This window comes from Triplophysa dalaica, chromosome 21, assembly GCF_015846415.1.
Source record: "Triplophysa dalaica isolate WHDGS20190420 chromosome 21, ASM1584641v1, whole genome shotgun sequence".
NCBI classification, from domain to species: domain Eukaryota; kingdom Metazoa; phylum Chordata; class Actinopteri; order Cypriniformes; family Nemacheilidae; genus Triplophysa; species Triplophysa dalaica.
The window spans coordinates 14,085,431-14,102,029 of NC_079562.1; the positions used below are offsets into that span (position 1 = coordinate 14,085,431).

A 16,599-nucleotide genomic window follows, 5' to 3' on the forward strand; every position below is an offset into this window, starting at 1 on the left:
CAAAAATGTGTTTTAAGTTGTGTGTAACTATTTGTCCTGTGTGTCATTACACTACTTAATATATATTTTTAAAGCAGATCCAGTCCAGTAATCTGACCAAAGCATCATGCCAAGAAGGTTGATACAGTCTTTAATATAACAGCATTGAAACATTTCACCCCTCACAGAAAAGACACACATGGGTTTCACATGAGAATTTACATGGTATTCACACAAAATTGTTCCAAAAATACACATTTCAAGTGTGTTTTTGTGCATGTAAAACACATGTTGCACACATGTGAAAAACATGTGAAATTCGTGTCTTTTCTGTAATGTACTGTTTGCCGTATTTTCATTTTCTAAATGATCATTGGACCAGACCTTCTCTGATCAAATTTAAATGATCATATCAGAACTAACCAGCAAAATATAGTATTAAAGATCCAGTGTATGAAATTTAGCGGCATCTAGCAATGAGGTTACAAATTGCAACCAACGGCTCAATCCAACACTCGGCCTTCCATTCTGCAACACTACGGTGGCTGACACGGAACTAAGATGTCGTCACATTTTCACTTCCTTACCGAAGAAAATAATGTGTTTGCGAAACGCGTTCTGTAGAGCATTATGTCTGTTTAGGGCTACAGTAGAAACAACATCGCGTAGTCCACGTAAAGGGACCCTCGGTGTATGTAAATTGAAATAGGTCATTCTAAGGTCATAAAAACGTTACACTTCATTATGTGATGTCGTAATACACTGCTGAACTGAGCATGCATATTATATTGCATTTCTGGCAATAGATTCTCAAAAAATCACACACTGGGCCATTCATACAAGTTAATTGATCAACTTCTGGTTTAAAGAAGTGTTGTTACCTGTTACCCGAAAGAAACATTGAATCAAAATTGAAGTCACAAACACCGTTATTAAATATATATATGTATTTTAAAAACACGTACAGAAATACAGGTTACAAAATATAAATGATATAACAAGAATGCTCTGATAAATGCAGCTGAGACATCATGCACATCCATATTAGAATATTTTTCTGAGAAGGGAAAAGGACCAGCAAAACGACAAGGACGAAATCAGCTCCTTCTACAATACGGTACCACACATAGGAGACACAGAAAGAGATGAGTACACCAGCACAGCGACTACAAAACGGGGCATCTTTATAGAACCAACCCAATGAAAGCTCTAGAAAACCACAAATGATATGTCCTAATATACCATTATTTCCAATACAGAGCAAGTGTGCGCTCGCAACGTAAAGTTCACAAAGACTTTATGCACATTCTGTCATCTATGAGCTGTTCATTTTTACATCATCTTATTTAACCTGCGTTAAGTGAAATGGCGGTCGACAAAATAAAAACATTTGTATTCTATGTCGATGGCACTTGGTTTATGCTTACACTATACGTTACTTACGGGGAAGGGTTGATATATTTATCAGCTACGCCCTATGGGTCACTATCATTAGAAATACATCCCATTTAGACAACTACGTCCTTATTAGTATTAATGGTGACGGGATGAGAACATGGTAACCATGGTAACTAACTGCTCAGCAGTTCTAAGGCTTAAAGGGAAAGTTACGCTAAAGGGGTTTGCTTTCACATAAAAATTCAGGACATTAATGAACAATTCCAACATACATGTAAGTGCTGTACTGTTAGCTAAATTCGGTCCAGTAAAACAGTTTGGCTGCATGCTGCATGTGTTAGCAAGATGCTAAGCATCGATAACAGATTCAACCAATAAACACATGCGGTTTGTCCACATCTCCCAATGTTTTGAACGTGTTAAAGCAACAAACGGACGGAGCCCTTTTTTCAGTTTGCAATGGGAAGTCACGAACACACTTCCAAATAAGTTTTCCCTCCGGATTTTCAGTGCAATGCAGAGAACAGTTCACAAAGGAGACCTTCACGATACAATGGGGGAAATGCATGTATGGCATTGAACAGTCGGCATTCTCAGAAGATAAAACAGTCCCGAGTTTCATGAGCGAGGAGCAGCGGCCTGAACGCTTTCGAAATGCACATACGTCAGTATGAAAGCTGCCATATCTCAGAGATTTGTGACAGGATTTCAAACGGAAACTCAAGATGCAAGAGGCAGGGGAAATGAACCAACTGAAGATATCAAACATGCTACAATCGTGAAAAACAGGAAAAAAATGCTACCGTGACCAGAAAACTGCAACGAATCAGATCAGAGAAATAAAACAGTTGTGCTTTGGTCAAGCAAGCAGGTCATTTGGTGTAATGCATTCATCATAACACGGAGCCCCATGGATACATTCTGTTTCTAAACATGTCTTGGGAGGGTCTATATTGTTTTATGTGCAGTGAATCTTTACTGGAATCAGCCGAGCTAATGAAGACCTCATACCAAAAAGCTTGTTCCAAAGGTTTTTTCTTATTTTGACATGCAGTCGTCATATTCCTGTGATAAGCTTTATGTACACTATATTCAGGATGTATGTTTGAGAAACACGTTGATAGTAAACGTGAAACAACTGAAAAAACGCTGTGAAGTATTAGGACTAAAGTGAGTATTGCAGTTTGTTTTGTTACGTCTAACTACAGTGAATCCACAATCTGTGAAAAATACTTGATTTAATGTTGAATCGATGAAAAAAATAACCAATTTTGACATTTATTCAACATTTTAAAAATCTTTGCTATGTCTTGGCCCCAAGTACACTCTTAAAAAGAGGTGATTCAAAAGCGTCTCTGATGCCATAGAAGAGCCTTTTGGTTTCAAAAAGAACCTTTAACATCTGAAGAACCTTCCTGTCTTCAGATTATAAAAAAGTAAGAAAGAGATGGTTCTTTAAAGAACCTTTGACTGAATGGTTCTTTGTGGAACCAGAAATGGTTCTTCTATGGGATCGCTGCGAAGAACCTTTCCAGCACCTTTTTTTTTAAGAGTGTTCATGAATCGTATTCAACTAGAAATCTCTCAGATTGTTGTTTAATTGATGCCTTTAGTTTGCAGGAATCACATATTGGATTTGCAGGTTTGCAAGTAACTATTGTTACATATTTTTTGAGATATTCTGCTCAACAATCTAGATTAACTTTCCCAACCCTATCCAACTACAACCTTATTAAAATGACTCATATTTGATCAACAAACATCATGATTCAGTGCAGAAAGGGCTAAATTACCCCTCGAATGGCATACATTTTCAATATATATGTATATATATCTTTTTTTTTTTAAAGGCGAGTCCAAAATCCATGACCACTTCACATTCATTTCTATTTCAATACTTTTTTCCATTAAAATTGATATCATTATACAAATTTGAATGACAGGTTTTAAAAAATGGACATTTGGTATGTCCCGCTTTAGCTTTAATAATAGCACTCCATAAGTTAGTGCCATACCTGATGATTCATGTTATCCCAGCATGACTTAAGACCGTTCCAAAGAGCATCTCGTGTGCTTCAATGGAAGCAAGGAAATCTGACCTTTTGCACAAAAGAGTTATCATGTCATTCATTTTTTTACGTGGTCTCAGACGTTTGCACCGGACTGTACATAGAGATCATAACTACATCTTTGAGTGATTCCTTAACACCTTTCGGATAAACAACATCACTTGATCAACGTGCAACAGGGCTCGAATGTACACTTGAAAATGACAAAAACAAACTCCCATAAACAGCACAGAGAATAAGGAGCATTACTCTCCCCAAGCCAAAAGATTGACATCTTCACGACAGAACCTCGACTTGTTTGGCAGTACATATACAAACCATACAGGATTTAATACTGAACAGCATAGTCAAAACAAGTTTACCGCAACCGAACTAGAACCAGACACGAGAGATAAAATGTTTCCGAGACGGTTAGAAAAACACACTGACTGTTAAAAACAGCATTTTGTTTATATAAGGCAAAATCAGGTCCTCTCACAGTGAAGTGTTTAGCAGGTTACTGCAGCAGCTCTTGAGTCACATTTACTGACCACCTGTGAAGCGAACGATACAGCGGAAACAGCGAACGAATCTTCAGTAACGTATGCAAACAGGATCTCCAAGTGTCCGCAAAACTTGCCGTCCTTCTGTAAGGAAACGTCACGGATCACTGGCGAATATCGAAAGAAAGAAGAACACGAACGATATCAAAACACAAATCGTCACATCTTGAGATGTTTGGAGGTTATAAAATGCTAGCAAAAATGAAGCTTTATGGAAGCCATTTTGTTCAAGCAGATGTTTTGCCTTCCACTTTATATTGAGCAACCTCCCTTAAATCCTTAAACCACAGGGGGAGTAGTGCTCCTTAACGTAAGATAAACATGAATAAATAATGCATGTGATGAAAATAATTATAATAAATACAGATCGTAAATAAATGTGTAATAAATTAACACAAATACATACACAGTTATTAAAGAACAGAGTAATGTAAACGTTAAAAGAACAGGTATCCGGTAAAACTAAATTTGGCAATTCACGTAAAAATTTTACGAAAATGGAAATTGTTATAGTAAACAAAACAACGGTAGACGTGCTTCCAGGATCAAGACAATAATGAACAGTAAACCAGAAAAACAACAAACAATCAAAAAACGACAGGTTGGCGACAACAAAATCAAAACACGAGAGTGGATGGTGGACAGTATTGCGCATTGGAAACTATCCAGTGTGGATACAGCAATTCCACCTCCACTCACCCCCCCGAACCCCCATCACAAGCCTCCGGTCACAAGCGTTTCGGCAGCATGCTGTTACGTGGGTGGTTGGGGGGACGGCCACTGACCAGATGGTGAACAGAGAGGCCATGCAACTGAACGTCTCGCTAAAAATTGCATTCACAGATTCACAGTCGATCCATGCGGAACGTATCCTCGGTGGCTGGGTCGGCGAGAACCATGTCTGGGTCGTTGAGCATATGAAGTCCGTCCAGCGTCAGGGGGTCGATCTTCAACTCGTCCAGTGGAAACTGAGAGTCTGCATCAAAACTGACATCACCAACGCTGGCCAATGTGCAGGTGAGGTCCTTGGAGAGACTTGGCGGAGATTCTCCCGTCACTAATGTCAAACAAATCGAGTTAGGCAAGTTAGTAAATACAGCAATGAGCAAAGACACTGGATGAGCCTCCCGTGAGAAACTGTAAGTGAAACCGAGAATTTAACAGTTAATGGTTAAAAGAAGGGCTGTCATAAGATGAATTGCAATTAATCGCATCCAGAATAAAAGTTTGTGTTTACATAATATATGTCTGTGTACTGTGCATATTTATTTTGTATTCATAAACACATTCACATGTATACATTTAAGCAAAATATAAAATGTGACCCTGGACATGGTTACATTTTTAGAAACTGAGATTTTGCATAATCTGAAATAATAATATTGTGCAGAATGATCCCCTGACCCATTAGTTTTGTCTCACGTTTTGTTTGCTTGCTTGCTTTCTGGCAATTTCTAGAAAAAAAACGGATTTGTTGTGTCACTCACTGTCTAGGACCACGATTGTTTTTGAAAAAAGTAAACTTTAATGCAAGGTTTGGTCGCTCGTTAAAGGGGTCATATGACACTGATATTATTATTATTATAAACATTAATGCTCGCCTTGCTCTGTTCTACGATGCGTGTTCATGACTTCATGTAACACGTAAGTACATTGAAAAGGTCACACTTGACATAGGCAGTAGTACCAAGTCAGTGTTTACAAGTTATACATGCAAGTTTTCAACGTAATTACGTGAAGTCAAGAACGCGAATCGCAGAACAGAGCAAGGCGAGCATTTGTTTTTATAAACCATATACTTTTTTTTTTTAAATGACCAATCGTTTCACTAGATAAAACCATTACTCATCGTCTGGTATCGTTCAAAGCCCTTTGAAGCTGCACTAAAACTGTCATTTTGACCTTCAACTGTTTGGAGTCCATTGAAGTCCACTATGTGAGGACAATCCTGCAATGTTTTCATCAAAAACCTTAATGAACGTTTGACTGAAGTGAACTACTCCTTTATTAGTTAATGATTTGTTTCTGCTTGCATATAAAAATCATGTATCATGATGTTATATAAAGCCAGCCAATCAGACATAAAGACACTCAAATTAGGTCTGCAACCTCACTTGAAAAGTTCTAGTTGAAGAGAAATGCACAGTACCTGTGAGAATGATGTTGGGAATGTTGCCATGGTTACTGTAGCTCAGCTGCTGCGAGTCCGGCTGACTGCTGTGGCTCCCAGTTAAACCCATCATGGCTGCCTGCGTGTAGTTCAGTGTTGAGCAGTGGCTGGAGCTGCCCGGATTCTCCAACAAATTCATATTGAACTGCTCCAACTGAAACAACAACATTCCAAATGTTAACATGTATCTGTGAAAACCCAGCTTAAAGGGGTCATATGGCACGAATAATTGCCCATGTATGTATTAGACACATAAAATTGCAATAATTTGGAATTGAAACAAAAAGTTGAAACAAAAGAATTTCTCAATCTAAAAGCGATTGCGCAACCAGACCTGCCTGAAACACCTCGTGTAACCACACCCCCACGAATGTACGTCATGTGTGGTATGACTTGACAAAGACCGCCAAAATGGTGGGCGTACTTGTAAATCTCATTGTATCGTCGATGCCACAGCCATGTCGTGGCTGTGTGTATCGTTGCAACAAGAAAGCCTCTTTGTTTGCCCTTCCAAAAGATGAGACAGCTAAAAACGAATGGTTAAGTTTTATGCACAACACTGTTCCAGAAAATTACAATCCGAATGTTCAAGTTTGTGCAGCGCATTTCACCAAAGAGTGCTTCACTGACCTGGAAGATATCAAGACCGGCTATGCACGAAAGCTTTGCTTAAAAAGTGGGGCCATTCCAACCATTACAACTTCACATGACAGGGGCTTCAGATTGGCAGCCTGTCATTGTAAAAGACTTTGTAACGGACTAACATGGGTTGAGTTTGTCGTGTGTTTGTGATCTGCAAATGCAGACATCCGCACAACGTGAAAAAAGACAACATATGTCCTAATAATCAGTTAAAATGTTCTAACTAGAGGCATTTAATGTCGTGTTTATAATGGGGTTTATTGTCTTTGTTCAGTCGCAACGAGACGTGGCGTTACACTGCTTGATCAAGAAGGGCCAACGCACTTGCGTTATTTATTATGTTACCATTCCCTTTCCCCAGTCTTTATCTTTGAAAGCTAAAACAGTTAGATATAGTTTTTAACTATTTAACATAATATTTTTTTATAAAACCTTACCGATCCTTTACATCCTGCTCAAGTCATGCTGGCAAAGTTGATTTATCGGCTTGATCATCTTCATTTTCCTTGTCAGATTCGGGCTCGGATTGATATAAGGAAGTGCCGATGACATTTTATCACCTGTAAGTACAATTGCTTGGAACCTGATGTTGCGAATATGGTAAGAGGAGTTACATTTCCGTGAAACTCTCTAGTATTCAACCAATCACTATGAATTTAACCAACTAGCCAATCATAGCACACCAGAGCGATGAGCTTTGTAAAAAATCAGCACGTTTCAGAGAGCCAGAGCAAAGAGGAGATACATACATGCCCGGTATGTTGAAAATACAGCGTTTTTTTTTACCTTGAAAGTTTTAAGTCAAAACTTGTATACACATTACATTACATCTTAAACAAACGATAATATTCGTTTTAGCTGTTTCATTTGACCCCTTTAAGTCATTTTTTTGTGACTTACTGTTTTCAAAATAGAATCATATTTTGACCTGTTTCTTCAATTTTCATTTTCTGCAAATAATTGCGATTAGAAACTATATATAATATATATAATTTAAAATTTAGAAGAAATATTGTTGGTAGTTCGCATAATTAAACAAAAATAATCGATTTACCTACACACATACAGTACATACAAATAGTAGATTCAGAAAAACTGAAAATAATTTTGAAATGATCTCTTCATTTTATCCGTAACTATTTATTGAAAATCTATTGAAACGCATGTACCTGGTTAGAGAGGGCAGTTGTCTGTCCGGATGAAAGATGCTGTTCATAGAACGAGTCTCCAAAGATGCTGCCAACCACCGGAATGTGCTGTGAGGACACAAGACCAATGATGATTAATGTAATGCATTTTGTAAAACAAAATGTGTGACATGACATTGATGCATTTAATAATAATTGTAAATAATTTTTATTAAAGAAGAATAGCCTCAGTGAGAGATATTTATTGCATCTCACACTATACTAATGTCATTTTTAATTATAATAATTGTTGTTACCAAATCAACATTAGTAACAGACAAGTAATGTTATTGAATAAACATAACTTAATTTTGTACCTGATTGAAGCATATTTCATTTTGAATAAAACAACACCAGAGTACATATAAAAACACTAACAAAAAAACAATATGATAAAAAACCCACGCCAAATATAAAAAAAAAAAAAAATGGAGGTTTTACTTGTGGTGAGCTTCCAGGTGAGAAGCCCTGATTGGACACTGGAGATGTTGGTGACTGATTGGCTGAATTGCGGTACTGTTGAGAGAAAAACAACTAACAGTGTTATGTGACAGATCTGATTAAAGGTGAGTCTACAACTGTCTCTGATTTCAGCATTTAAACAATTAATGTCTGTGCCACAAACACTACGCGGCTCTGTTAGAAAATCTATGCATGTATACTGGTAACGGTTCCACATACCGAGTTGGTAGTTCCGCTGGTGACCGTCTGTGATTGGCTGGGTAGAGAGGTTTGGACGGTGTTGGGGGTGGAGCTTACAGTGAGAGGCGGGAGTCGAATGAGACGGATGTTCTGAGGGAGCGTGTGTGGCTGTTTCTGCAGATCATTCAGTAAACTCAGCAGTGAGTATTGAGATAACTGCTGCTCCAGCGTCAGGCAGTCCATCGTGATCGGCTACGACAAGAAGATACCGATGCCAATGTTAAAAATAAAAAAGCCATTGTTTCAAATTATTAAATGACATACTGCTAAATCAATTGAGAAATTAGTTTTAAAAAGTCTAAATATAATTAAAAATAATAATTTTGTCAAAATATTTATGACAAATAAATCAATGAATAAATCAATAAATCAATGTTGATAGTAATAATAACAATATTAGTAATAATGTTAAATATATTAAGCATTTTAAGAATTATTTAAATGTTACAATTTTACAATTTAATCTAGCAAAATGTAATATTTTATATTGTTTATTTACATGAATTTAATGTTTTTTTAAACAATTAATGAAGGTCAGGTTACCTGTGCGATAGGTATCTGAGATGAAACCACATGTGATATGGTGGGGGCGGCTTGCTGCGTGTTGATATTGGGCAACGGGCAACTGTGTTGGGCAGGAGGGGTGGGAGGAATGTGACTGGCAGCACTGATGCCAAGGTGCGTTAGGTTGGTTGTCAGGTTACTGGTACTGCTGGGGCTGGAGGTGGGGAAGGTTATGGGATCATCTGGATCCAGCGGGGTGGGAAGAGGAGGTGGAAACTGAATGTTTGTCAGATCAGGTAAAGAGCCGCCCGTGCTGTTAGCCGCTGGCATCAGAGAGGTGTTCATTTCTTGATCGGGAGATGGAAATATGCTGGAAAGATACAGAAACATAAATGACAAATCGTATAAAGAAAAAAGATGGATCATGTTTATACCACGGGGCTTTTGAATGCTTCGATTTAATTGACAAACGTTCTATGGGTATGAATTAACTTTCGGTCTCTTGCTCTCTCTCTCACTCACACACACACACCTCATAGCAGTGGCTCAATCCTTCGAGTCTGTTCTCTCAAACAGGCGCTTGAAATAAGATGCGCAGGAAAGTAGTCCTACCATCAAGAGCATTTTAAGATAACGCACGCAGTTTCTGCCAATCTCATATTAATCTTGAGTTCCTATAGAGTAGTATTGCATACTTCGTATCTTAGAGTATTTAGTTTGATCAAATTTATAAAAGAGAGAAACAGATGTAGGATTATTTCAGAAAAAAGACGAGCGCCTGGAGGCATGCAGTGGGGACGGAACTACAGCACACAATCATCGCATTTCGCACACGCCGATTGCTGCTAAAACACAGACATATTACTTATTTTGACTTTACGTGTGCGGTCCATGACAGGGACTTGGTCCGCTCCATCTATCAGTTTCACATGATCTCTAAATCCAGCATTATATCTACTGTTTATATAACATCCTTCACTGAAATGCAGGGAGCACACAAACACAGCTAAACTTCCGTCAAGTGAAGTGGCATTGATGGGCATTCTCTTTTTTCTCAAAAGCGGGCGTGCTCTTTCACTCGCTGAATGACACGTGGGCGTGCTTTTCAGGAAGAATTGTCCAATAGGGAACTAAGAACCTGTGTAACGCAACGGAAATCCATGTTCAAGAAACTTTCCGAAACCTGTATGAACCCCTGGCGGAGTGAATCGTGCAAACATCATTCGTTCAACTGGGTTTTTGACAAGTTGACCATGTTAAGCTTGATAAGCCAGCAAGTTTAACGGTGTAAAGAAGTCAGAATGCATGAAATAGCATGTTACCTCTGCTTTTAAGACGATAACATGACAAACATAGAAATTGAACATATGAACAATGTCCTGTGGTTACCGTGGTATAAACCAAATTATTGACACCGGTCCGTTCAATTATTCCTTTTCTATAGAAGAGTATGTTAATAAATGAGTTATTCTCACAAAAACATGTCCAGGTCACATGTCACCCAAACATGAGAAGAATATTGTAGATAAAAAGTGTCCATTTTGGGACCATTTTTATTTGTTTTTTTATTTTTATTGTTTTCATGAACAGCAGTCAGCGTTTGATAAGCTGCAGATACTAATAAAACTAAACCAGCCAACTGGCAAGTAACTTCATCTTCACCCAAGGTTTTTGTGCTTTCGAGTGTTAATTTAATCCTGCATCTAAAGGTTCTGCCAAACCTTCTGTCATTGGTTATTAAAGTATTGCATGTTTATCAATCACAGGTGCAGAAGAACATAAGATATTTCATAATAAACTCACTTAATTCCTGGCACATCATGTGACTCTGAGTGAAGAGATGCTTTTGGTTCATCTTTCTCCATCTCTGTTTCTATGTCCTCTGTGTCTGGAGGGGTGAGCAACAGTACTGAAAGACCAACATATAAAAAGAGAGATGAATGCTAAGGGGGAAGTATAAAAATAATACATATTATGGTAGTAAAGAAGTCTCTCATCCCATCTGAACCTGCAGGATAACAAAAATGAGCTACTCGGTTCCAATATTCCAATATAAAAGCTTCACACTTTGAGACCATTTCAAAATTACTTTCATTTTTCTGAATTTGCTATTTATAGGTATCTGTTCAGGTAAAATGATCAATTTGTTTCATTCTGTGAACTACTAACAATATTTCTCCCAAATTTAAAATACCAATTTTTTTTCCATTTATTTGCAGAATATTACATTCCTTTACATTACACATTTGGCAGATGCTTTTATCCAAAGTGACTTACATTGCTTTATCCTACACATTTTACATAGGTATTTGCCATCCCCTGGGATCGAACCTACAATCTTGCATTGTAAACGAATATGAAAACAGAAGAAATAGGTCAAATAACAGAATAATTGCTCTGTGTTTTTTCAGCTCTCAAATGCTGCAAAGAAAACAAGTTCATATTTACTTTTAAATATTTCTATATGTATTAGCAAAGTTCAAATTTACGTACATTTTTTAGGTGATAAACTTTTTTTATAACAGTTTTTATGTATCTTTTCTCGCTGTCAGTCTTTCACATTGCTGTTGAATTCATTGCACATTGCACTCCTGAGGTTTGATTTTGTTGGAATTCAAAAGACACAATTCATCTAGAAATGCTGATTAAATAAAAAAATATGGAATGGTCTTTTAAGTTTTTAAGAGTATGTATATAGTACATATAGTTTCATTTAGTTCATTGTTGCATTTATAAGTTGAACAAATACAACCTTATTGTAATATGTTACAAAATATTTGCAGTACATAGATGTTCTAAGTTCAGTACAAATAGCAAATAACCTCCAAAATTCTTACATGTTTGAACTCCTTTTAACTGCAGTTCCTGAGATCCACAGACAAAAGTGTCCTGTGGAGATGGAGTCACAGCACTCTGGTGTAGAGCTGAGTCAGAGTTAGTCCTGCGTCAGAACCGGTAGAAGTGAAGCCAACATTTAAAAGAGAATCATTTATGACCTTTGAGCACGTTTTGTTTATTTTTTTTAACATTTTTTACCTCCTCCAGCTTGTGTCGGGGGGTGGTGACAGATACACCGAGCTGTATGGACAGCTGTCAATGTGATTACGAGTTAAGAAAAAAGTAATGCACTGTTAAAAAAAACATTGCAAAGTAAAATTTGTGGTGAAGGATATCTGACGTCCGTGCTTGTCCACAGAGAGAGGTCTGCGATGCGGAGAAGCGATGCGATTTCTGTCGCGATACACGCGGTCCACCAGGCCGTGATGTCGTGTTGTCCGACTGGTGTCCAAAACTGTTGTCTGTAAAAGATTCTGGTTTGTTTAAGAGACATCTCAGCTCTCAAAACTGTTGCAGTATTGCTGGGCAAATAAAAGCAGAACACAGCTTCACGCAGAAGATGGACTGGAAGCATGAACGCTTTGAAAAGCAATGAGAAACAACCCCGAACTTTATCAAGTCACTGTCTCATAAAATGAAGAGCAATGATAGCAGAGGAAATGACACTTGTCTTTAATGAACACTTGATGATCAACACTCTTCTGGACACAGGGCACTTTGTTTAACAGTAATCTGAATTTGTTTGGCTAATATTTTGTTTTACATTCTGACTATTCATCATTCTTATTCAATACATTTTTTATACATATCCTCAGGTCTGGAAATAGGCAGGAGTTCAGAAAGTGAACTTCAAAAATGTGGATTTCTATCTTTAATCATGAAACGCTATAAACACATCATACATACACAAAGTGTCATTTTCTGCACATGTGGTTTAAAAATATAAAATGTCCCCAATTAGACAAGTCACTGTCCCCACACTGACTATTGACCATTTCCAGTTGGATATCCTATCTTTAATATAAAGAATACATAGAATACCGATTTAAATTTCTATAGGATGAAAATCATATTGGTTATTAGTTGGATCAGAATATTGCTGTAAAATATTTCAATTTGAGCCACCAATGGGTTAAAACAACCTTTGCAATTGCAAACAATGCTTTTTTTTACCAAACGGTGCGTTAAAAACAACCCAGCATTTTTTAGAATTTAGGTGAACATACGTATGAATGTTTTTGCTCCTTGCCATCTTTGTAACTTCTCAAATAAGAAATGTTTTTGATGTTTGTTCAGTCGTTATTTTCTACTACATTTTTCCACCTTGAAAAACAAAAGTTAAGAATATATAAATTAAATTTAACTTTCTATGTAACCTTGTCATTATCTCATTTTTAAATTAATTCTTATTTTAATTTACCAACATTTAAGTGCCCCAGCTTGATTCAAGGCTATTTCTGCAATTCTGGTATAACCCAATTTTTGCCCTAAATAACAGAGTTCAAAAGTAACTGAATAACAAACTATGCATCCACATTCTTCACACGATTTCAGTTTGGGAGTTTATGAATAATGATTAGATTAGGGAAAATCATCCCTAAAGTGACAGAAGAGATTATTGTCAAATTTATGAAGTACTATGGTCTCACCTGAAAAGGGAGGTCAGTGTTGCTATTTCCAATCTGATTGACATTGGGCAGTGACCCTCCATAGCATTGAGCTCGATTCTGGCCTAGTTGCAAATACTGCGTCTTCTGCAACTGCAGCTGTGCAAATAACAGTGTGTGAAAAGCAGCAGTGAATGAATTAATGAACCCATGAATGAAACCTAAAGCACACACTGAACACCTCATCGGGTGAGTTATGAGAGAAGCCACTGGTGAAAGATAAGAAAAAATAGCATGGGCATCAACATTTTATGAGCCTGTCACTTCTAATATAATTGAGAGTTCAATATAAAGAGACGTCGTGACAATCTGGATAATTTTCTCCACTGGGATGGTGACAGGGAAACCGGGGCAAGTTGTCAGAATATTTGTGGAGAAAAATTTAGTTCATTTTTGAAGCCAATTCTTATCTACAAAAGAAAATACCTTATTTTCCAATATTCAGGTAAAAAATTAAAGTTAATTTTTTTGAAAACAATGGAGTTCAATATGGACAGAACGTGCAATTGTTGTTAGGCCAACAAAAATGTGATGGGACAGAATTTTTGTATGGAGGATTGAAATCACACTGCATTTACAATTTTAAAAAAATGTAAGAAGTGGTTGAAATCAACATTGAAAAGCACTTCTAGAAGAAACATGCATTTGTGAAACTGGACATTATTGTGACAACTAGCCCCGGTCTTTCCTATATGACATTAAAAACGCTTTCTGCTTTAGGCTATATCACATCAACAAGACAAGAAATAAAAGACTGAAATGCTATTATAGGCCAGAACAGGCTCGCCGTCCCTGTGCAGATGTGCACGACATCTGTATGGCGACTGGCCGAGCATCCTTACAGAAGCGCATCCTCAGCTTCCCATTCATCTCAACCGTGTCCCCTTACGCTTAACCACAGGGACATCATTATCGCCATTTACCGCTGTATCACGACTCTCGGTCGACAAAAGTGATTCAATCACATTTCAGGCTGTATTCTACAGCACCCGTGCTTTAGCTGGTCAGTGCGCGTTTGGCGTGACACACGTACCCGTGCAGCCCGAGTGATGCTCAGGTCCTTCATGACCTCCTCAAACGCCGCGGTCTCCTCCGCCTGCTTCTGGTTGTGCAGGGCGATTTTCTCGCTGAATTTGCGCGGATTGTTTGACGTCGCCATCTTCCGTTCTTCTCCAAAACACTGAGCGATGCGTGAGACGCGTTGCGCGCTGCGGCGGCGCGTCATCGCGGGCAGAGTTCTGGGCATTGGAGTCCAGTGACAGTCCACTGGCGAAGCATGTCATTTGGAAAACAAACAAACACACCCCCCACGATGATCCAGGTTCTTTATTTTTCATATAAAAATAAGACAAAGATACATTAGATTGCTAGATACATTTTTTTATATTTAAAAATAAAACGCGCAATATAGGCCACGCACACATAAATAATTGGTTATTATAGTAGGCATATTTAACTAGAATATTGTGTTAGTCTTTTAAGGGTTTTAATAGAAACATCACATTCTTTGTGAACTTGGTAAAAATTGTTTTTTCATGTATATATTTTGGGCCTATTTTTTCCTATTTTTACTATATTTAGTATTTTTTTCCTATTTTTAAAATACATATAACATAAACATATAAAAATGTAACCTTAATTAAAATAATTGTATAATTCTTAAATGAAAGATAAACAATACACACCATCAATTGTAGACAGGTACCAAACAATAAATTTTCATATTCCTTCGTTTATTTTGACAATATAAAGACACAAAACACAGAAGCATTTATGCATGGAAGACAAAAGTCATAGCAATAGCAAAAAAGCATGTAAATGTGAAAACGTGCTACCAAGATACATTCAGAATTTTCAAAATGGACAATACCACAAAGTTTATACATCAGAACTGTATATATTATATCCCAAGTTTATATGAAGATTTTTGTAAAAAAACTGATTTGAAATGACAAGGTAATATTTCCAACATGTTAGAATAAAAAGCATCTGAATGCAACAGGTTCATTAAGGCTGACATGTTTGATCAGTTTAGTAGGAACAAATAAAGGCCATTTTAATGTGACCCGCTAACTCAACAATCTTTTCCAGATGTTGCCCACGATTACATTTCAAGCTTTCCCTGAGCTGACTGTGACTGTCATTCACTGTTGTCATTATGCACAATATTATACAAAATGTAATTTTGGGGTTGTAATATTCACTACAAACAGCATTAATGGCATACTGCTAACTTCCGCATTGGTCTGTTAATTGTAGTGAGACTCTCATTTATAAGGTGAAAATACATAATTATTCTATATGGTAATCAACATTATGCCACAAATGCTTATTAAAGAAAATTGAACAAATCAAGAGTAGAACATGACTGTAAGAAAAAACAATCAAGCAAGTAATCTTGTTCTAAATATGTACAAAATAAAAGGAAAACATCCTTTTCTAAATTAAACCGTTTTTAACTATTTCCTGTTAATTTACTTACTCATTCCATCCAGGAGGTACATAACATAATTTCTCAATGGAAAAAAGTGATGATTATTTTGAGCTAAAACTGTGGTTCTTTATAATTCATAATAAGCAAAGGTCAATTAGATTCAAACAATGATATATTGAGGTCTTATGAAGCAGAACAATTGGTCAGTGAAAGAAACATTTAAACATTTACAACATTAACAGTAATCTATATGAATCCATTAAGCATCAGTCAGAAAATTCATGTTCAAGTTTTGCGTTCTTGAAAGGCACTGCGGGAAGACACCACACAAGGTGTTGTCTCAGATAAAGAGAAAGTGACATTTTGTACTCATTTCCCCAGTGTTCCAAACTCCAATGCAATTGCATATCTCACCCCAGGGTTACAAATTGCATTTACCTGAAGTTTCAGATGGGGTAGGGATGACT

At 37.1% G+C, this 16,599-nt stretch overlaps 1 protein-coding gene across 2 annotated transcripts; it reads right to left on the reverse strand.

The window, feature by feature from the left end:
* Window positions 1-38: 38 nt before the first annotated feature.
* On the reverse strand, window positions 39-14,890 carry crtc1b (CREB regulated transcription coactivator 1b). Of its 2 annotated transcripts, XM_056734707.1 has the most exons (12): window positions 14,732-14,890; window positions 13,681-13,797; window positions 12,365-12,492; window positions 12,230-12,289; window positions 12,031-12,134; window positions 10,997-11,102; window positions 9,233-9,563; window positions 8,669-8,881; window positions 8,429-8,503; window positions 7,970-8,056; window positions 6,138-6,312; window positions 39-5,045 (listed from the first exon to the last, which is right to left on the reverse strand). In XM_056734707.1, the coding sequence occupies exons 1-12, from the start codon at window positions 14,855-14,857 to the stop codon at window positions 4,834-4,836; spliced, it is 1,734 nt and encodes a 577-aa protein (XP_056590685.1). In that variant the 5' UTR covers window positions 14,858-14,890; the 3' UTR covers window positions 39-4,833. The 2 variants fall into 2 exon arrangements, with proteins under 2 accessions (XP_056590685.1, XP_056590686.1); XM_056734708.1 differs by lacking the exon at window positions 13,681-13,797.
* Between the last annotated feature and the right edge of the window lie 1,709 nt (window positions 14,891-16,599).

Coding starts and splice junctions, on each gene's coding strand:
- crtc1b (XM_056734707.1), bottom strand. CDS start 14,857: ATGGCGACGTCAAACAATCCGCGCAAATTCAGCGAGAAAATCGCCCTG. Junction 12,135..12,229: donor CCCGACACAAGCTGGAGGAG/GTAAAAAATGTT, acceptor GTTCTGACGCAG/GACTAACTCTGACTCAGCTC. Junction 8,504..8,668: donor CCAGCGGAACTACCAACTCG/GTATGTGGAACC, acceptor TTCTCTCAACAG/TACCGCAATTCAGCCAATCA.